At 33.3% G+C, this 15,843-nt stretch overlaps 2 protein-coding genes across 2 annotated transcripts; one reads left to right on the top strand and one right to left on the bottom strand.

Moving 5' to 3' along the window:
* The first annotated feature begins 271 nt into the window (after window positions 1-271).
* On the top strand, window positions 272-1,772 carry LOC113855086 (DNA damage-repair/toleration protein DRT100-like). The gene has a single exon (XM_027486554.1). It carries the CDS (start codon window positions 652-654, stop codon window positions 1,747-1,749), a length of 1,098 nt encoding a protein of 365 aa, XP_027342355.1. The 5' UTR covers window positions 272-651; the 3' UTR covers window positions 1,750-1,772.
* A 4,172-nt stretch (window positions 1,773-5,944) lies between these two features.
* Window positions 5,945-11,041, bottom strand: LOC113855979. Its single transcript, XM_027487608.1, has 12 exons — window positions 10,543-11,041; window positions 9,849-10,051; window positions 9,572-9,769; window positions 9,336-9,407; window positions 8,882-8,977; window positions 8,714-8,793; window positions 8,461-8,539; window positions 7,984-8,194; window positions 7,666-7,868; window positions 6,981-7,086; window positions 6,796-6,885; window positions 5,945-6,678 (listed from the first exon to the last, which is right to left on the bottom strand). Exons 1-12 carry the CDS (start codon window positions 11,039-11,041, stop codon window positions 5,945-5,947), a joined length of 2,571 nt encoding a protein of 856 aa, XP_027343409.1.
* Between the last annotated feature and the right edge of the window lie 4,802 nt (window positions 11,042-15,843).

Raw genomic sequence — 15,843 nt, 5'->3', positions numbered from 1 at the left:
GTCCACCGCGTGTAATTAAAAGTCTCTACTTAAATGAACTTCATAAATGAAAAAAAAAGGCATTGCAAAGACAAGTAACCAAGTTAATGTGAGAACACCATTGCTGCTTCTGATTCTGAAAAGAGCCAGTAATTAATAATTAACTTGATAAATAACGAGTTAGAAGGTCCCAATACAATTGTCAATTAGTGAATAGAACCCATGAGCCAGCCTCATAATTTAGTTTGGGACCTTTCGCCACCATGTGCGATTGTGCATGCTTCAACCCTCAATCTCTTTCTCTGTCACACCATTTCCCTCTACCCACAAACTTATCCTCTCTCCCATGTTCACCTGTTCCTCCTATTTCTTCAAATTTAAAAAAAAAAGAAAAAAGAAAAAAAGTTGACCAGTTGCATGTAGTCCAAGACTTCACCAGTTACGAGCTCTATAAGGGGCAAACTCGTCACAAAATATGAATTAACAGTATAAATAAGAGTATCAGAATCCCAAACTCCCATGCAAAAATAGACACTCTCAGAGACACACACACAAACTCACACGCTTCCCACCGTTTCATTAATTTACTTCACACATAGCCGTAGAGGCACTGAGTTTTCACGAAAGCACATTAGTTGCAAATACATTCCCGCAATTTCCACCGCAACCACAATGGTTGGCGTTAGGTTTATAACAGTCGCGGTGCTATTCCTTGCGCTCACAGCCGGCGTGCGGTCGTGTCCGCCGTCGGACAGGGATGCGCTGCTGGCAATCAAGGCGGCGCTCCACGAACCGTATCTCGGCATCTTCAACTCGTGGACCGGCGCCGATTGCTGCCACAAATGGTACGGCGTTAGCTGCGACCAGGAGACTCGGCGCGTGGCCGACATCAACCTCCGCGGCGAGTCGGAGGAGCCAATATTCCAGAAGGCACATCGCACCGGCTACATGACCGGTTACATCTCGCCGGCGATCTGCAAGCTCGCTCGCCTCTCCAGCATCACCATCGCCGACTGGAAGGGAATCTCCGGCGAGATCCCTCGCTGCATAACCACCCTACCTTTCCTTCGCATCATCGACCTCATCGGAAACCGCATATCCGGCACCATCCCCGCCGACATCGGCAGACTCCGCCGCCTCACAGTCTTCAACATCGCCGACAACGTTATCTCCGGCACGATCCCAGCGTCGCTAACGAACCTCATAAGTCTTATGCACCTGGACCTTCGAAACAACCGAATCTCCGGGCCCATTCCGCATGACTTCGGGAAGCTTAAAATGCTGAGCCGGGCCTTGTTGAGTGGTAACCACCTTAGCGGGCCGATCCCGGACTCAGTTTCTTGGATTTACCGTCTGGCGGATCTGGATCTGTCTCGGAACCAGATCTCTGGGCCCATTCCGGAATCGCTGGGTAAAATGGCTGTTCTGTCAACGCTGAATTTGGACATGAATAAGCTGTCTGGGCCCATTCCGAAAAGCCTATTCGGGTCGGGAATCAGTGACTTGAACTTGAGCCGTAACGGGTTGGAGGGGAACATAGCAGACGCGTTCGGCGTTCGGTCGTATTTCACGGTGCTTGATTTGTCGTATAACAATCTGAAAGGGGCCATACCCAAATCCATATCCTCTGCTTCGTATATTGGGCATTTGGATTTGAGTCACAACCATCTCTGTGGCCCAATTCCGGTTGGGTCACCTTTCGATCATCTCGAAGCGTCGTCGTTTGTGTACAACGATTGCCTCTGCGGGAAACCACTCAAACCTTGCTAGCCAAACCATTTTTACAGTTGCAAACTCACTCACCTAATATATATATAGAAAAGAGTTTTGTGTGTCTTTTAGTTAACTGATTCGGTTTGTTTTTATGATGATTGTGATTGGCAAATAAAAGTACAAAGTTCCTTCCCTCCTCTTTAGTTAACCATTCTCTTCTTCCTTTTCATTCCAATCATTTTTAGTGGACACACCCTCCCCCTCTACACCTATCAACTTTATTCACTTGCCATCTTTTTTTTACTTTTTTTTATTATCAAATTTGTATTATTGAATGATGAATCGAGCATCGATCTTGGAGGAAGTTGAACTTGCAAATTAAAATGCAGAAATTTTAGCATATTGAATGAATTGAACATCAATCTGTCACATACAATCTCCAACCCATATCTATTCCATGCACGATCAATATAGTTTTTTAAATTCATTATTTTCATTTTTATTTGTTTTTTTCATAATACTGAGTCAAACATTTAAAAATAATAAATCTTTATTAAAAATCAAATGTTTATTATATTAAAAATATACTGTATAATAAATATTTTTATTGTTAATTATTTAAATTTAACTCTGCAAATTAAAGGTAACATTTTATATTACTATAAAAGTTAACAATTTTTGTTAGTATATTTATAAAAAAAAACTTATATTGTCAATATGTTCAAATTAAATTAATATTTTTTATTTGCCAACTTATATTTCCATCACTCTTTTATTTTTTAATTTTTTTGAATAATATCATAAATGTATCGTCCAATAAATAAAGTGATAATGTTTTATTTAAAAAATAAAAAAAGAATTATTCTAGGACCATCAACACTATTTTAATAAGATAGAATGAGTCTTATTAATGAGTATTTTTAAAATATTTTTAGTTATTTTACACATGTTTAGAAAAAATATTAATAATTTTATGGAATTAAATTGAAATTGGAGTGTCTTTCCTGATACCATAAAGATCCGAGATTTGAGAAAAAGGAAAATAAATGATTATGTCGGAGGAAGGACAAAATGAGTGGATAAGAAGAAGAGAAAACAGACACCGCACATGGTGAGATAATGAGTGGAGGCTAGCTGAAACATTGAAGGAGCCTCTGTAACTGCTAATCAATTTCTGAACTTTATTGCTCTGCTCTTTTATTCTACTCTCTCTTCTTCTTCTTCTTCCTCATCACTCAATTATTGTATTCCAAACAACATTCGCAATGGAATGCATTTGAGTGAATCAGAAGCTCCCTTTTTATTCCTCAAAAATCAACAAAATATGAACTGGTTCACAGGCTGTTAGAACTTGCCTTTTTGGTTCTATTGGACTTGTGAGATTAATAAGAAAAGAGAGGGGAAAAAATGATAAGTAATGTTATAACAAGTAAATATAAAATAAAAAAGTATGAAAAAATAAAATAAAATCTCATATTTATTATCCACTTGTCAAATTGTTTTGCACCCTTTAATATGTGTTTTCAGTGGCTAATATTATGCCACTTGGTTGTAACATTAACCACATCTAAAGCCGAAATTATACAAAGCACTTGGACACCAAAAGGCCCAATTCAGACACCATGGTCCATGCGAAACCTCAATAAATGATTGACTGGACAAAATCACAAAATTCTAAGGAAAGAACTCAAAAGTAACTGTTGATATTTATTGATATTTTATGAGGATATTAATATTTTACAAATGCATGTTAACATATATCTTAAACTTAATACATTAAAAATATTTTTAAAAAATGATATAGTATTTATTAAAAAATAACGATTAAAATATCTTGGTAATATGTTTCTCAATCTTAACTTTTAACTAATACAATAAAAATGCTTATTAATATTCTCCTTCTTAAAATTGCTTACATAACTTTATATAAGTGAACTGTCGATTTTAATGCTTTAAGATATACACAATAATTGTTACTTAATTTACTTTTAGCATTTCATGAGATGAGAATAGAGTCAATGTAATGATGCTCTCACTTTTCTTTTCTTTTATTTACTTTTCAAATTTTTTTCTGTCTCTCACCCTCCTTCCACATGCCATTGCACAGAGGAATCCTAATTTCTTTTTAGGAAGCAGAAGCAGAAGCATATATACTGCATACAAGCTTCCCCAAGGAAACTCATCCAGTTCATGCTTCAGCATCAAACCCTTTGACAGATCACAGAATCGCAATGCAGCATGCTAAGGAAGTTAAACACATGCCAATAATTATTAAAAAAAAAAAAAGTTTAATGGTGCTTTTCTTTTTACCATTAGTTATTCTGATGTTTTTAATTTCAATAATTGAAAATCTTATATCTTAAATTTAGTTCCCCCATTCAATTAAAATTAGTGTCCCCATTCTATTCTCACCTTCAAACACCCCTTTTTTAGAATATTATCGAGTGCATTCTTATTGCTCTTCTTTTAAAAATTAATAAAATATAGTTGTTTCTTTAAAATAAATAAATTCAATTATAGGATACCAAATGCATTGCTTCTGTCTTTAGTTAGGCCATTTTCTATCACTGTCATCACCGTCTCAGCAATTGTTACGCTTAGGTCAATTTTGACGGAGAGTTCTTTGTTTTTTTCTTACAAGTTAAGCAATCATATCTTCTAAGGATCCATTGTTCGAGTGTAATGAATTGACAAACTAAGCTACTGTGTATATGTCCAATATAAGGCACAGTACTAAAAATGGGTCCGTTTAAGATGTGATTGTGGAAGAGAGGGATGAAACAATTGGAGATAAAAAGAGATTGGTTTAATTAAAAGCATATGTTACCGTTTAAACGAATACATTATTGTTAGATAAAATCTTAAAAAGGAATGAGACTAAATTGGATATAAAATCATGAAAGTAATTGACTATGTTCTGATTGTTTAAAAAATTATTTCATAACGATTTTAAGTTTAAACAAAAGTAAATGTTTATGAGATATAAGAATGTGGTAACTTATTTGATAAACTTTTTAAGATTGAACTATTAGAGAAAAAATATTTAAATTATATATATATAAAAAAAATTACATTATGGTAAGACCTATAACATTTATTAAAGACAGTATATGATATGACACGTCTCACTATAGAGTACTCAAGGAAGCTAACCTTTTACATGCTTGTTTGAGGAGTGATGCGAAAGTGAACGCTCAACAACTTGTCTTCTAAATTCACGTGGGTGCTGTTTGAAAGGGTCCAAAATAGTATCAGAATTTTAATATAAGAAGCGACATTTCCCTCAAAACTAAAAATAACATCCACAATTGAAATAGTTCAATAGATTGCCAAAACAGTTATTATGAAGGGCACACCCCATTTGGAAAACACTTAAATATCACTCATAAAAAGGATCCTAAGAATTGGTTTGATCAAAGGTTTGTGTTAATAGTTGTGATTGCGTTGTTATTATCAAAATTGCCAAAAATTACAGGACTCATAGTTATGGTTGTTGTTATGAAGATTTGTTGCCTTATAAACCAATTTGAAAGTATGGTTAGATATACAGTTTGATTCAGTATAATGGCTCCATATTTCAAATTAAGCTTGAGATGTACTGAATGATGTATAGAGTTAGACCTTTCCTTTCTTCAAAATAGATGGAATTTCCCAATTTTGAGAATGCTTCAATTTGAAAAAATGAGAAGAAAAACCTTAACGTTTCAAGTCAACAGAATGATAAACTTAGAGAGTAAGGAATTTAGTGTAGGTTGAATGTTTGATTCATTTTGATATAATGATGTACAAAATCAATGCACACCAAAACAAATAATCAAACATAATGTAGTTTGCAAAATTTTGATTTTGATTTTTTAGTTCATATTATGTGAGATTATTTTATTCGCAATAAAGTAGAAGTAAGCGGATTACTTGTAAACTTGCAAACTTGCCAAAACTTTCATAGTGACCTTACTTTTAATAATATCGTTATTAAATATATCCTACACTTTCTTGACACTTGAATCTGGGTAAATTTGTAGCATGTTAGTTGCATTTCATACATTTCCTCATTTTCTTTATGAATAACACATAAAAGAGAACGTTTATTGCTGCTGCTGATACTCCCTTTTTTTCCTTCTAAATTTTGTTTTGCACGTAGATGCTTCCTGTTTATCATTTGAGTACAAGTAACTATCTAGGGTACATCTTAAAACATATTACTAGAACATTGATAGATAAAACTTATACTATTTTTATTTCAACTACTGTATCAATCCTTGATGTTGAAATAAACCGTATAGGGCTCATCTCTAAAGGCAAATAATGACTGTAGAAGAAAATTCTTGTTTACCCCTCTGGCCACAAAACTGATTGGATTATATTCAGTTAATCCTCTCCTTGCAATAAAACTTGTTGAATGTTTAAATGTAGCATCAGAATTAGACTTGCAACTAAGTTTCACTCCTCTGCCAATGTGAATACCACTATGGACGAAGCAACCATTCTGACTTTTGGACTCTAAAGATATGGTTTCTTTTCTTCCATCTAATCCTGGCACAAGAAGAAAATCAGAAGACCCATCAGATGATGAATCTACAATGCTAAGAGGATTTTCTGTTCCCTGGTGAATCACTCTCATTCCTGGATGGTCAAATGGCTCTAACATCACTGTTTTACCAATAGCATATGTTAATGTTGAGAATTTTGAAGATGATTCTCTTTGGATAACTCTAAAAGTTGCATGGAGAGCCAAATTACTTCCAAGCTTGGGCAAATTTTTCATTGTAAATGATTGGTTTGAGTTTGTTAAGACAAAAGTTGAGTTTGCATAATCTTGTGAAAAATAGAATAACTGACTATTGTAGCTGGCTGAAATTGGAGTAATCCAATTTGCCAAAGATGCATTAGGTCCAGCTTTAATGTCCCAATCACCAGTGGTGTGACCAGCAAGAAGATAAGGACCATAAAGAATTGCTTTAACAGAGGCATACTTAGACCTGTCATCTGTATTTAATTCAAAAAATAATTTCAGTGACGCATGGTAAACAATTATTTTTTCCACTGTAAATATATATTGTGACAGACTAACATTGGTAACTAATATACATGGAATGAAGCTACCTTTTATAGTTTCTGTTTTGAGCGGAATGGGCAATTGAAGGGTCAGTTGGTCTCCAGCGTTCCATCTTCGCTTGATTGATAAAAAATTTCCTACAGATTCACTAAGTTTCAAGTGTTAATGTTTCTCCAGTTTAAAAAGATTATATATACACAAAATCACACGGACAAGAAAGAGAGAATCACACCTGGAGTTGGCAGAGATAAAGTTTCATTATTTAACATGCCCTTAGCACCATCCCTATGCGTCCAAGTTGGTATTCGAAAGTTGAGTGTTGACGAAGTAGAAATTTTCTACCAAAATAGATAGGTTTTAGAAGACTAAGAAGAAAAATGTAGAGGATTTTTTACTTAGTAGCTTGTTGATTTTTTTCTTAAGAAGTTTACGTAGAAAAATTATTTTATAAGTACACAGATATCATCACCTGTCATCAGAAGATGTACTCTTTCTATTATCACTCTTAGCAATCAAAATGCAAAAGTTAAAGAAAAAAGTAATTTAACTTGCCATCATCAAGTCGAGAGATCACTTTTCTACTATCACATGATGAATCCATCTTTAAATAAAAATAAGATTGCTAAGGTGTGACACTACTAGGCTATACTCACAGATCAGAATATTTCTTTTTTCATATCACACGTGACCATGGTTTATTGATCACAAAGTAATGATCGTACACAAACACATACAGAGAAAAATTACGTCCGAAAAAGTGACATATATTAGTAAATCTATAAGTCATGCTTAACAATATTGAAAATTGAAAGCATTAGTAGACTGAGGGCAAATGAGACCAAATTAAATAAAGCCAGATTAGCCAGTGTTTACTCTAGCATCTACAAGTTATATAAGATTAATATTTGCAATATAACAAGCACCTTGGTAGGAGATAATGTAAAAGACACTCGTAGGAAAGGATCCCATGAAGCAACAGGAACAACTGTCTGATTAAGGATAATTTGTTCTGACTTCCAATTAAACAAGCTTGATATGTACTGGATGATGTAAAGAGCAGGATTTCCCCCTTCCTCTTCAAAATAGATAGAATCTCCTAGCTTTGAGAATGATTCAATTCCTAATAAACAGGAAAAAGAAATTAAGACATACCAAAATATGGAGAAGTTAAGAAATAATAATATGGTGTAGTTTGATGCGTTTTGTAGAGTATGATCAACAAAACATAGGGGTACCTGTTCCATAACAGCACCAAAAACTGTCAAATTTGTTTCCCCAACCAAGGTTAGTTTTAGCTTTGGAAACCCCACGACCCTGTGGAAGCATGTATAGCATCACTCCAGGTTCTCTTCCTCTTTGAATGCTTAACACACCATTTGTTAAGGCACGCTCATAATAATCTGCATAAGATACCTTTTTCGTCCATCTAAACAAGTGGCGTGAAACCTGAAAAATCGTTTTTTGTGCTTAGAAGACAGCATAAATACTTCAATATAAAATATTAAGGTTTGTCTACGAATATCAAGTGTTACATGCACACTCACATACCCACTGATTCATACTAATGCATCATCGTTTGATAACAAGTCTAACCTCTTCCAACACTACACAAAATATTTGTGACGCCACTTTATATACTAATTTTCAACTTCCAAAGCATTTCATTATGAATTTATTTGATGTCCTAATAAAATGATGACGATTGGCTGTACCTTCAACATATTATATGTTGTGCATGATTCCTCATTCTCCGTTGTTTTTAGGGTGTCTGCCATTCTCTTTGGATTACTCCTATGTAGAAAAATTGGAATAAAACATTCTTGTTTTTAAGAAAAAATAACAATAACATCTATGAGTAATTTCAACAAGAAGAAACAGAACACTTGCTCTTGTAGCATACAGTTATTTAATGGATAATTAAGTGCACATGAAATAATTGAAACTAAATTGCTATCATCTTAATACCAAAACTCTTCAACCGATGTCCCTCCAGTTGCATATGTGTGAGAAGAGTTAACAAGATCCATAAAGAATGTTCCAATTTCCTAAGACACCAAAAACCAAAAACCAATATTTAAAATAATATGACAAATTTCAGTATCGGTAATCTACAACATACATTAAACAATTCACCTTATAAAGTGGATCACCGGTGACTTCATAGCGCATCTGAGATCCTATAACCACTGGGATATGTGTATTAACATGAAAATCAGCTATATCATTAGCCTACATGAAATTGAAGTTTAGAACTCTTAGGCCTTTGACAAAAAATTAATACATTTTCATAATATTTAAATGATAGTCGCTTAAATGATTGTTATTACACGATCCGTTTCTCAACAGAAGGGAAACTTGAAACAAGGCAATGATTGTTTTCACTTTGAAACTTGTTGGTATATATTATAAGCATACTTTTTTAGATGTTCTTGCTTGTTTGAAAGCTAGCATTTTCATAACCACAACCCATGAAAAAGAGTAATTGAAAGACCATAATGTAAATATTGTAACCTCCCGAAACTACAAATCAAATTTTGAGTCAATGTAAACTTGGTAGCCATTTTATCTTGATATATATAATCACTACCTTCATTGCAAGCAATCCTAGAAAGCATGGCTTGTCAAAAAGGTGAGCCAACAATAGATGCTTTGGATTTCCCTGCATAGATTAAGTATTAAAAAGACATGTAAGTTCACAACAATACTAATATTAATATAATTCGTAGTCCAACTGAAATTATTAATAAAAGATAAATCTGGCAAGTATGGATTAATGGTCAATAAAAGGAGAGTTAAAGAATCTAAATAGAGCAATTAAAGTACCGTTATGCTATATAGTTTGTAAAGGACATCATTCATTCCTCCAGTTTCCTCATTCTGTGATTCATAGTGTCTACTTATACTATACTTTGTTATAACATTCTGCACTCGGCTGTAAAAGTAATCAACCATCCATGTCACCATATTTAGAGCTTGAGGATTTTCAGCTACAGAATGTTGATCCAAAAGGCCAGCCAAGATCTGTCAAAGTTGACTGGTTGAAGTGTCACAATATTAAGACAAAAAGTGGTTGCAAAATCAATGTCATTTTTTATTGTACCTTGTGAATGGTGTAATAGGGAGCCCAAACATATTTAGTAGCTTCAAATCGATCAAAAAACTCAGATGGAAAGGCAGAGAGATATCCTGTGCCTATTTTCTTCTGACACAGAGAGAGATTGGCAACAAGAGCTGACATTTTCTTCTTCAGGCTATCATTATGTGTGCTGGCCCACATAAGAGCTGATGCACTTAGGTAGTGCCCTTTACAATGTCAAAAGCAAGCAATTTTAATATACCATAAAAATGAGTTGCAAAGGTTTAGAGTCGCAGCCACGAGTAAGTTAATTACAAGTAAAGACTTTTACACCTTTTAAATCTTTGAATGAAAAAAAATACAAATTAGAGTTATGTTTAAGCAGTGATAAAGTCAATAAGACTTATAGTTACTTAACATGTTTTCTGTTAAGATTCAATTTCAAGATACGAGACTTGAGTCCCTCGTTAAAAGTATGACATTCTAGTGTGAAGTTTACAAATAATTTTAGACTTTCCAACTAAGAGGGCTAACCTTTATAGCATGATTCTTTCAAGTTCCTATTACTTTTATTGTTTTAGATACCCTTTTTCTTATTCCCTTGTCAAGAAGTCTTTATGAAGAAACAGAAGAAGCTTAGAATGAAAAAAGAACTTTAATAGAGAGACAACTAAGATTTGGAAACATAAAACCAAGATTATCAATGAAATAAACTAACCAACAAAATGACCCCGGATCTCCATTTTTGGATCTTCCCACCCTCCATATGGTATTCCAGGTGTTGGAAGACCAGCTGTTTTCCTGAAGCTCCAGAGCAACCTGTCCACATCTAACATCAACAGATACTCCAAGTTTGTCTGTTGTGCCTGAGCATGAATTGATCCTTCTTGCAATCTCACATCATGCAGAGACACCTGTTTAAGAAAACCTTGGGGTGGCTTCAACACACACTCTTTTGTTATTTTCTCGTACATCATCGTAGTCCAATGTTGTTGGTCTTCCTCTTTCAACAATTTCCTTGGTGGCAAATCTGTCCAAACATGATCTACCGTTGGTGTCAAATGATAAAGTGACATCACCTTTGCCTTCCAAGTTTCATTGTTGGATGTTAATAACTGGAAACGGAAAGTATGTGATTGAGCAAGATTGTTTGTGCACTCTTTACCCGCAGCACAACCCCACAACACAATGGCAACAAACACAAACAGAAAAGCCATCAACCTCCTGAGAAATTCAAATTCAAATTCAAATTAACCTTCTACTTAGCCAAATTATACGTACAAATTAAAAACATTAAGCATAATATCATTGCGCAAAAGACAACCTGAATTCAAGACTTGAAGTACAACTATAACTTAATGGAACCAATAAATTAAGAACTTGAACTAATGAGTATAAAAACAAGTAAAATATTTAGCTGTTTTTGATTTTCCGACTAAAGCTTTGGAAAAGTAAGAGTGAGAAACATACGCATGCACTTGGAGTAGGACAAAGATCAAATGGTTAAGACAACAAGAGACATGCGAGTGGGAATATATATATATATATATATATATATATATATAGACACACACACACACACAAAGCAAGCTTCGAGTGCAGCCAATGAGGAAGTCACATTTCAAATAAAATCATATCGTGAAAAGTAATGTTTGGGATTTGGAATCTAACACAACAATATCAATTTGTGAATAATAGCAGTATTGATAAAGAGCACTAACTGATGTCAATACGACCACAGAGGTCACGGCCATTAATGTTGTCAAGTTTAGATTCTAGAAAGTTTCTAATTTTTTTATGCCCGTACATTCTTGACAAGAGATCATTTTATTTTACGCATATATAATTGGACATTAAAGGTTTGTTTTGAATGAACTTATGAAAAGTTTATAAGTTTTCTAAATTTATTTTGATAAATATTTAGTTTATTTTTTAAAACTTATTTTACTAAACTTCTTAATTATATTTATACCATAATTTTTTACTTAATAAAAATTTCTACGTGTAATTCGTTTAAAACATTTCTAAATTAAAGCAAACAAGGTTCCAGAATTATGATTCAAACTATTATTCCACAAAATTGTAAAAGACTAAAGCTAAAGCTTTATACAAATAGCAAAGTAATCCTTTCAACATTAAACGTAAAATGTGTTGAATAAAAAAAATAAATATATTTAAAGCAATTAATATATTAAATAGAGATAGAAAAGGCTATTTATTTATAATAATTTAGCATTCTCTTCTAAAATTTTAGCTGAACATATACTTGCTTGCTGGGCGCCATAGAATGTGGGCTGTGCACATGAAAGAGGTTCAAATTGACCAAAAATATAAAAAAAGCCGTGGTGGCATTAAACTATTATTTTAATTTATTAACGAGCTTTGCACCATGAAATTTGTTTATTTTACTCCATTTAAATTGATCGTGATTTAAAATGACTTCTACATACCAGAGAATTTAGAAAAAATAAAATAGTATCAATCTTTAATATTCTAAACATCAAAGACTTTATTTGAAAATTAATTTTTAAAAGAAAGAGAAGAAAGTTTTATGTGAGAGTTTTTAGATAAGAGATGGAAAATTTATAATTTCTCTAAAAATTTCTTAGTTTTATATTTTTAAATTCTCTTAATTTAAAAGGTGCAGTATTAAGTGTCATTTCTTCTTCTTTATCCTTTAAATCATTTTCTTTCCGCTCTCTCTCCAAAGATCCAACCAAAACATAAGAAAAGAAAAGAATTATTTTTATATAATTTATTAGTGCAACTCTAATTTTGTAATGGCACCCGGTTCAGTTACATGCACATCCCTAAACCGTACGTAAGAGCATTTCGGGAACAACATTGGCGCCATTAATGATTAAAAGTATATGCTATATAAACAAAATTTCTGTCAAACACTCCACCAAGCAATCAAGTAAAATCGTTTTGATGAGTTCAAATAGTCGAAAAACGTCAAGTGAAAAATCACGCAAATAATAGTAATTTAAGAATAACAATGACCCCAAAATTTAGCACTTTCCCTATTTCTAAGGGGAGAAAAGAGGAAGATATGCACTTTCATCTGATCCTTTAGTAGGCACGTATGACATAATCTACTGTCTTTCGTTCTTATGCACTTCATGATCACCACCAATAATTATAATCAAATCCTAAAGCGAATTTAAATATGCATAGTTAGCTACTGTCCTTTTTTATATCCAAAGTTAGAGAATATGCGGTATCTCTAAATCTAAAGGAGTTAAAAGACTAATTTTTACTTGTAGTTCGTGATTGTCATTGGCTAGAAAGAATTTTACACACACAGTTTGAATACAAGATTTTTTTTTTTTTAAAAAATAATCGACCATACACATAGTTAGCTGCGATTTTTGTTGTCTCTGTTTTTGCACTTTCATGGCATGTTGGGTTGATTGTGATCTGCGCCTTGTGTGAACCTGAAATAATGTAAAGCAGGATTAACAATACTTAACTCTGGTGCTTTATCTTGACGAGTGTTGAATAAATTTGGAAAATTTTCGTCACGATTTGGTGAGTCGCGGTACATGTATATGTTGCCCACCAAAACGAGAAAGAGAAGCATTTCCCCCTACCAAGACCCGAAGAAATTGTGTTTGGATAGAGTTTAAAAAAACTATGTTTTAATCGTTTATCATTGAGCTCATCCTAGTTGATACATCAAAGTTAGAAAATTACCTACAAATCAGCTAGACTGATAAAGTTAATATAGGGGGTGATATGAATGATAAAAGTTGATACGTAACACAAAGCAGATAGAAGATAGATAGTCTCAAAATTCACGTAAAATATGGCACCGTGAGTCAATGACTAATTTGGGTGTTAATAGGGAGAATATAGGATCAATGGTAATGGTTGACGGAGAGGGGAAGTTTTTATTTCTAAAAAAAGGTAAAGAAATTAAAATGAGAGAGTAGAGTACAAGCAAAACATATACCGAACACACCATCCAACAAAAATATATGATAATGTCTGAACATGAAATGATGAAGAACTAGATTAGCAGTTAAGGTATCTGTAGCCTTTTTATCTACATTATTTTTCAAGACTGAGAATTACAAGAGATTCTTTTATTGTTATTATTCGGCCTAAATCAAGTGAAATTGATATGATTGAATTGTTCATCAAAAGACGGTTCTTGTTTGTTACGGTATGTTTTACTCGAAGAAAGTGGCTAAAAATAGGTAACCAATTAAGATTGCATCTGGTGAAATTACGTGCGTGAGGGGTTTACGTTAAGGAAACCAAAGTGCAGATTTATTGCCAAACCAAGTTTTGGCTTCGATTGGGAGAGAGAGAGAGAGAGAGAGAATTTAAAAATTAAAATATTTTTTTGTCTCCAGCAATTAAAGGAAGGGGTTTTACTCCAAAAATCCAAATATTTTGGCCCAAAATGTCATTTTGAACAACTTCTTAGCAATATATGAGGGAGGATATATTTGGGCCGAACTAACAGATAATATCTTTTTCTTTACCAAAACAAAACCTTTTCTCTTTTTTTCTAGCTTTTGATCAAATTCATTATAAATGGTGCACGGCCACTGTTTTTTTAGCGACCGTGCACATTCCTATAAGAAAAATGATATATAGACGGAAAAATAATTATTTTTTATTAATATAGATTCCATCTAGTAAACTAAATTATTTATATGTATACATATTGTAAGTATATGTTAATAATATAATAAATAATTTATTGATTTTATCATTAGTTTATCATATTATTAGTATAACATAATACTATTAGTGTAAATTTTCTATAGTTTATAGCTAGCTTAATTTTCATGAAGTAAAATTAATGAAATAAAAAATAATAGTAGTAAATCTAATGACGAACATTATTTTTAGTTTATATATATTGTTATTATTATTATTATTTGTAACGAACCCATCAATGTCCTCTTAGAGGATGATGAACTTAGGTTGGATGCTTTATCGGCGAAAAGGATCAATTCCCCCGAATTTGGTCAGAAAAAGGTTCTAACTTACAATGTCAAGTATGGTCAGAAAAGGATGATAGGATGTGGGCATGCGTTGAATGCATTGAGGGTTATACTTTTTATCTTCAAAAAGCATATATTGGGTAATTATCGATTGCTTACAGTTTATTGGTTTAACATTGAACTCACCCACTTGCCACTTTTCCATTCAACATATAGGCTTTTCGATTACTTTCACATCCAAAGTTAAAAGTATTTTTTCTTCTAAAAAGCTTGGACTAAATTCTTCCTATTATATAATTATCCCAATAACTTTCGGCAACTTACTCTTTCAATCATGTAACCTTGTTATGATACGAGTACACTTTAGTGGCGTATACAAATGAGCCGTAAGGAGCCAAATTACAAGTCAGATCACTGATCAGAGACAATACAAGAGAAGGCTTCAAAGCTAGCTTAATTAGGAGTTGTTTGTTGAGGGAAATGCCATACAAAGCCAAAAAAAAACGAGTAATTTAGAGCCACCCACAAGCATATTTCATGACTAATGATTTATTACTCGCTTTCTAATTACTAGTTGCTATATCCAAACACACACCCAGTAGATGTTTGCATGGAAGGACCATAAGCTTATGCAAGTGGTTGACCCAAAAACAAAAATAATGAACATATGAAAGTGCAATGATCCAAACGCATGCAACGTAGCTTGAGTGAGTGAGACAGAGGAAGACGACAAAAGGGCACATAAAAGGTTTTAAGAAGCAGTAGGTCCTCAGAATCAGAATTATCTTCTCTAACCAACTTAATACCTTATAAGCCAAAAATTGGCCGACACAAGGAATACTTGTTCACGTTACTGCTAGTTGCTAGGGAACCCGTTCCTATTTTTAGTCCTTTGTTTTCAACAGAGCACCAGATTTTCCGCAAAATAGACAGTTGAGTGAAGTAACATTGTGTACTATATAGCATTTGCCAGCAAGCCAGGGATTCCTCACCATCGCAAGTTTAGACTTTGGAGTACTGATAAATATGCATACGTCAGAATCTCACAAAAATCATAA

The sequence above is a fragment of the Abrus precatorius genome, unplaced genomic scaffold (genome assembly GCF_003935025.1).
Source record: "Abrus precatorius isolate BTA unplaced genomic scaffold, Abrus_2018 Scaffold11, whole genome shotgun sequence".
Lineage (NCBI taxonomy): Eukaryota > Viridiplantae > Streptophyta > Magnoliopsida > Fabales > Fabaceae > Abrus > Abrus precatorius.
This window is presented reverse-complemented; position numbering and strand designations above follow the sequence as displayed.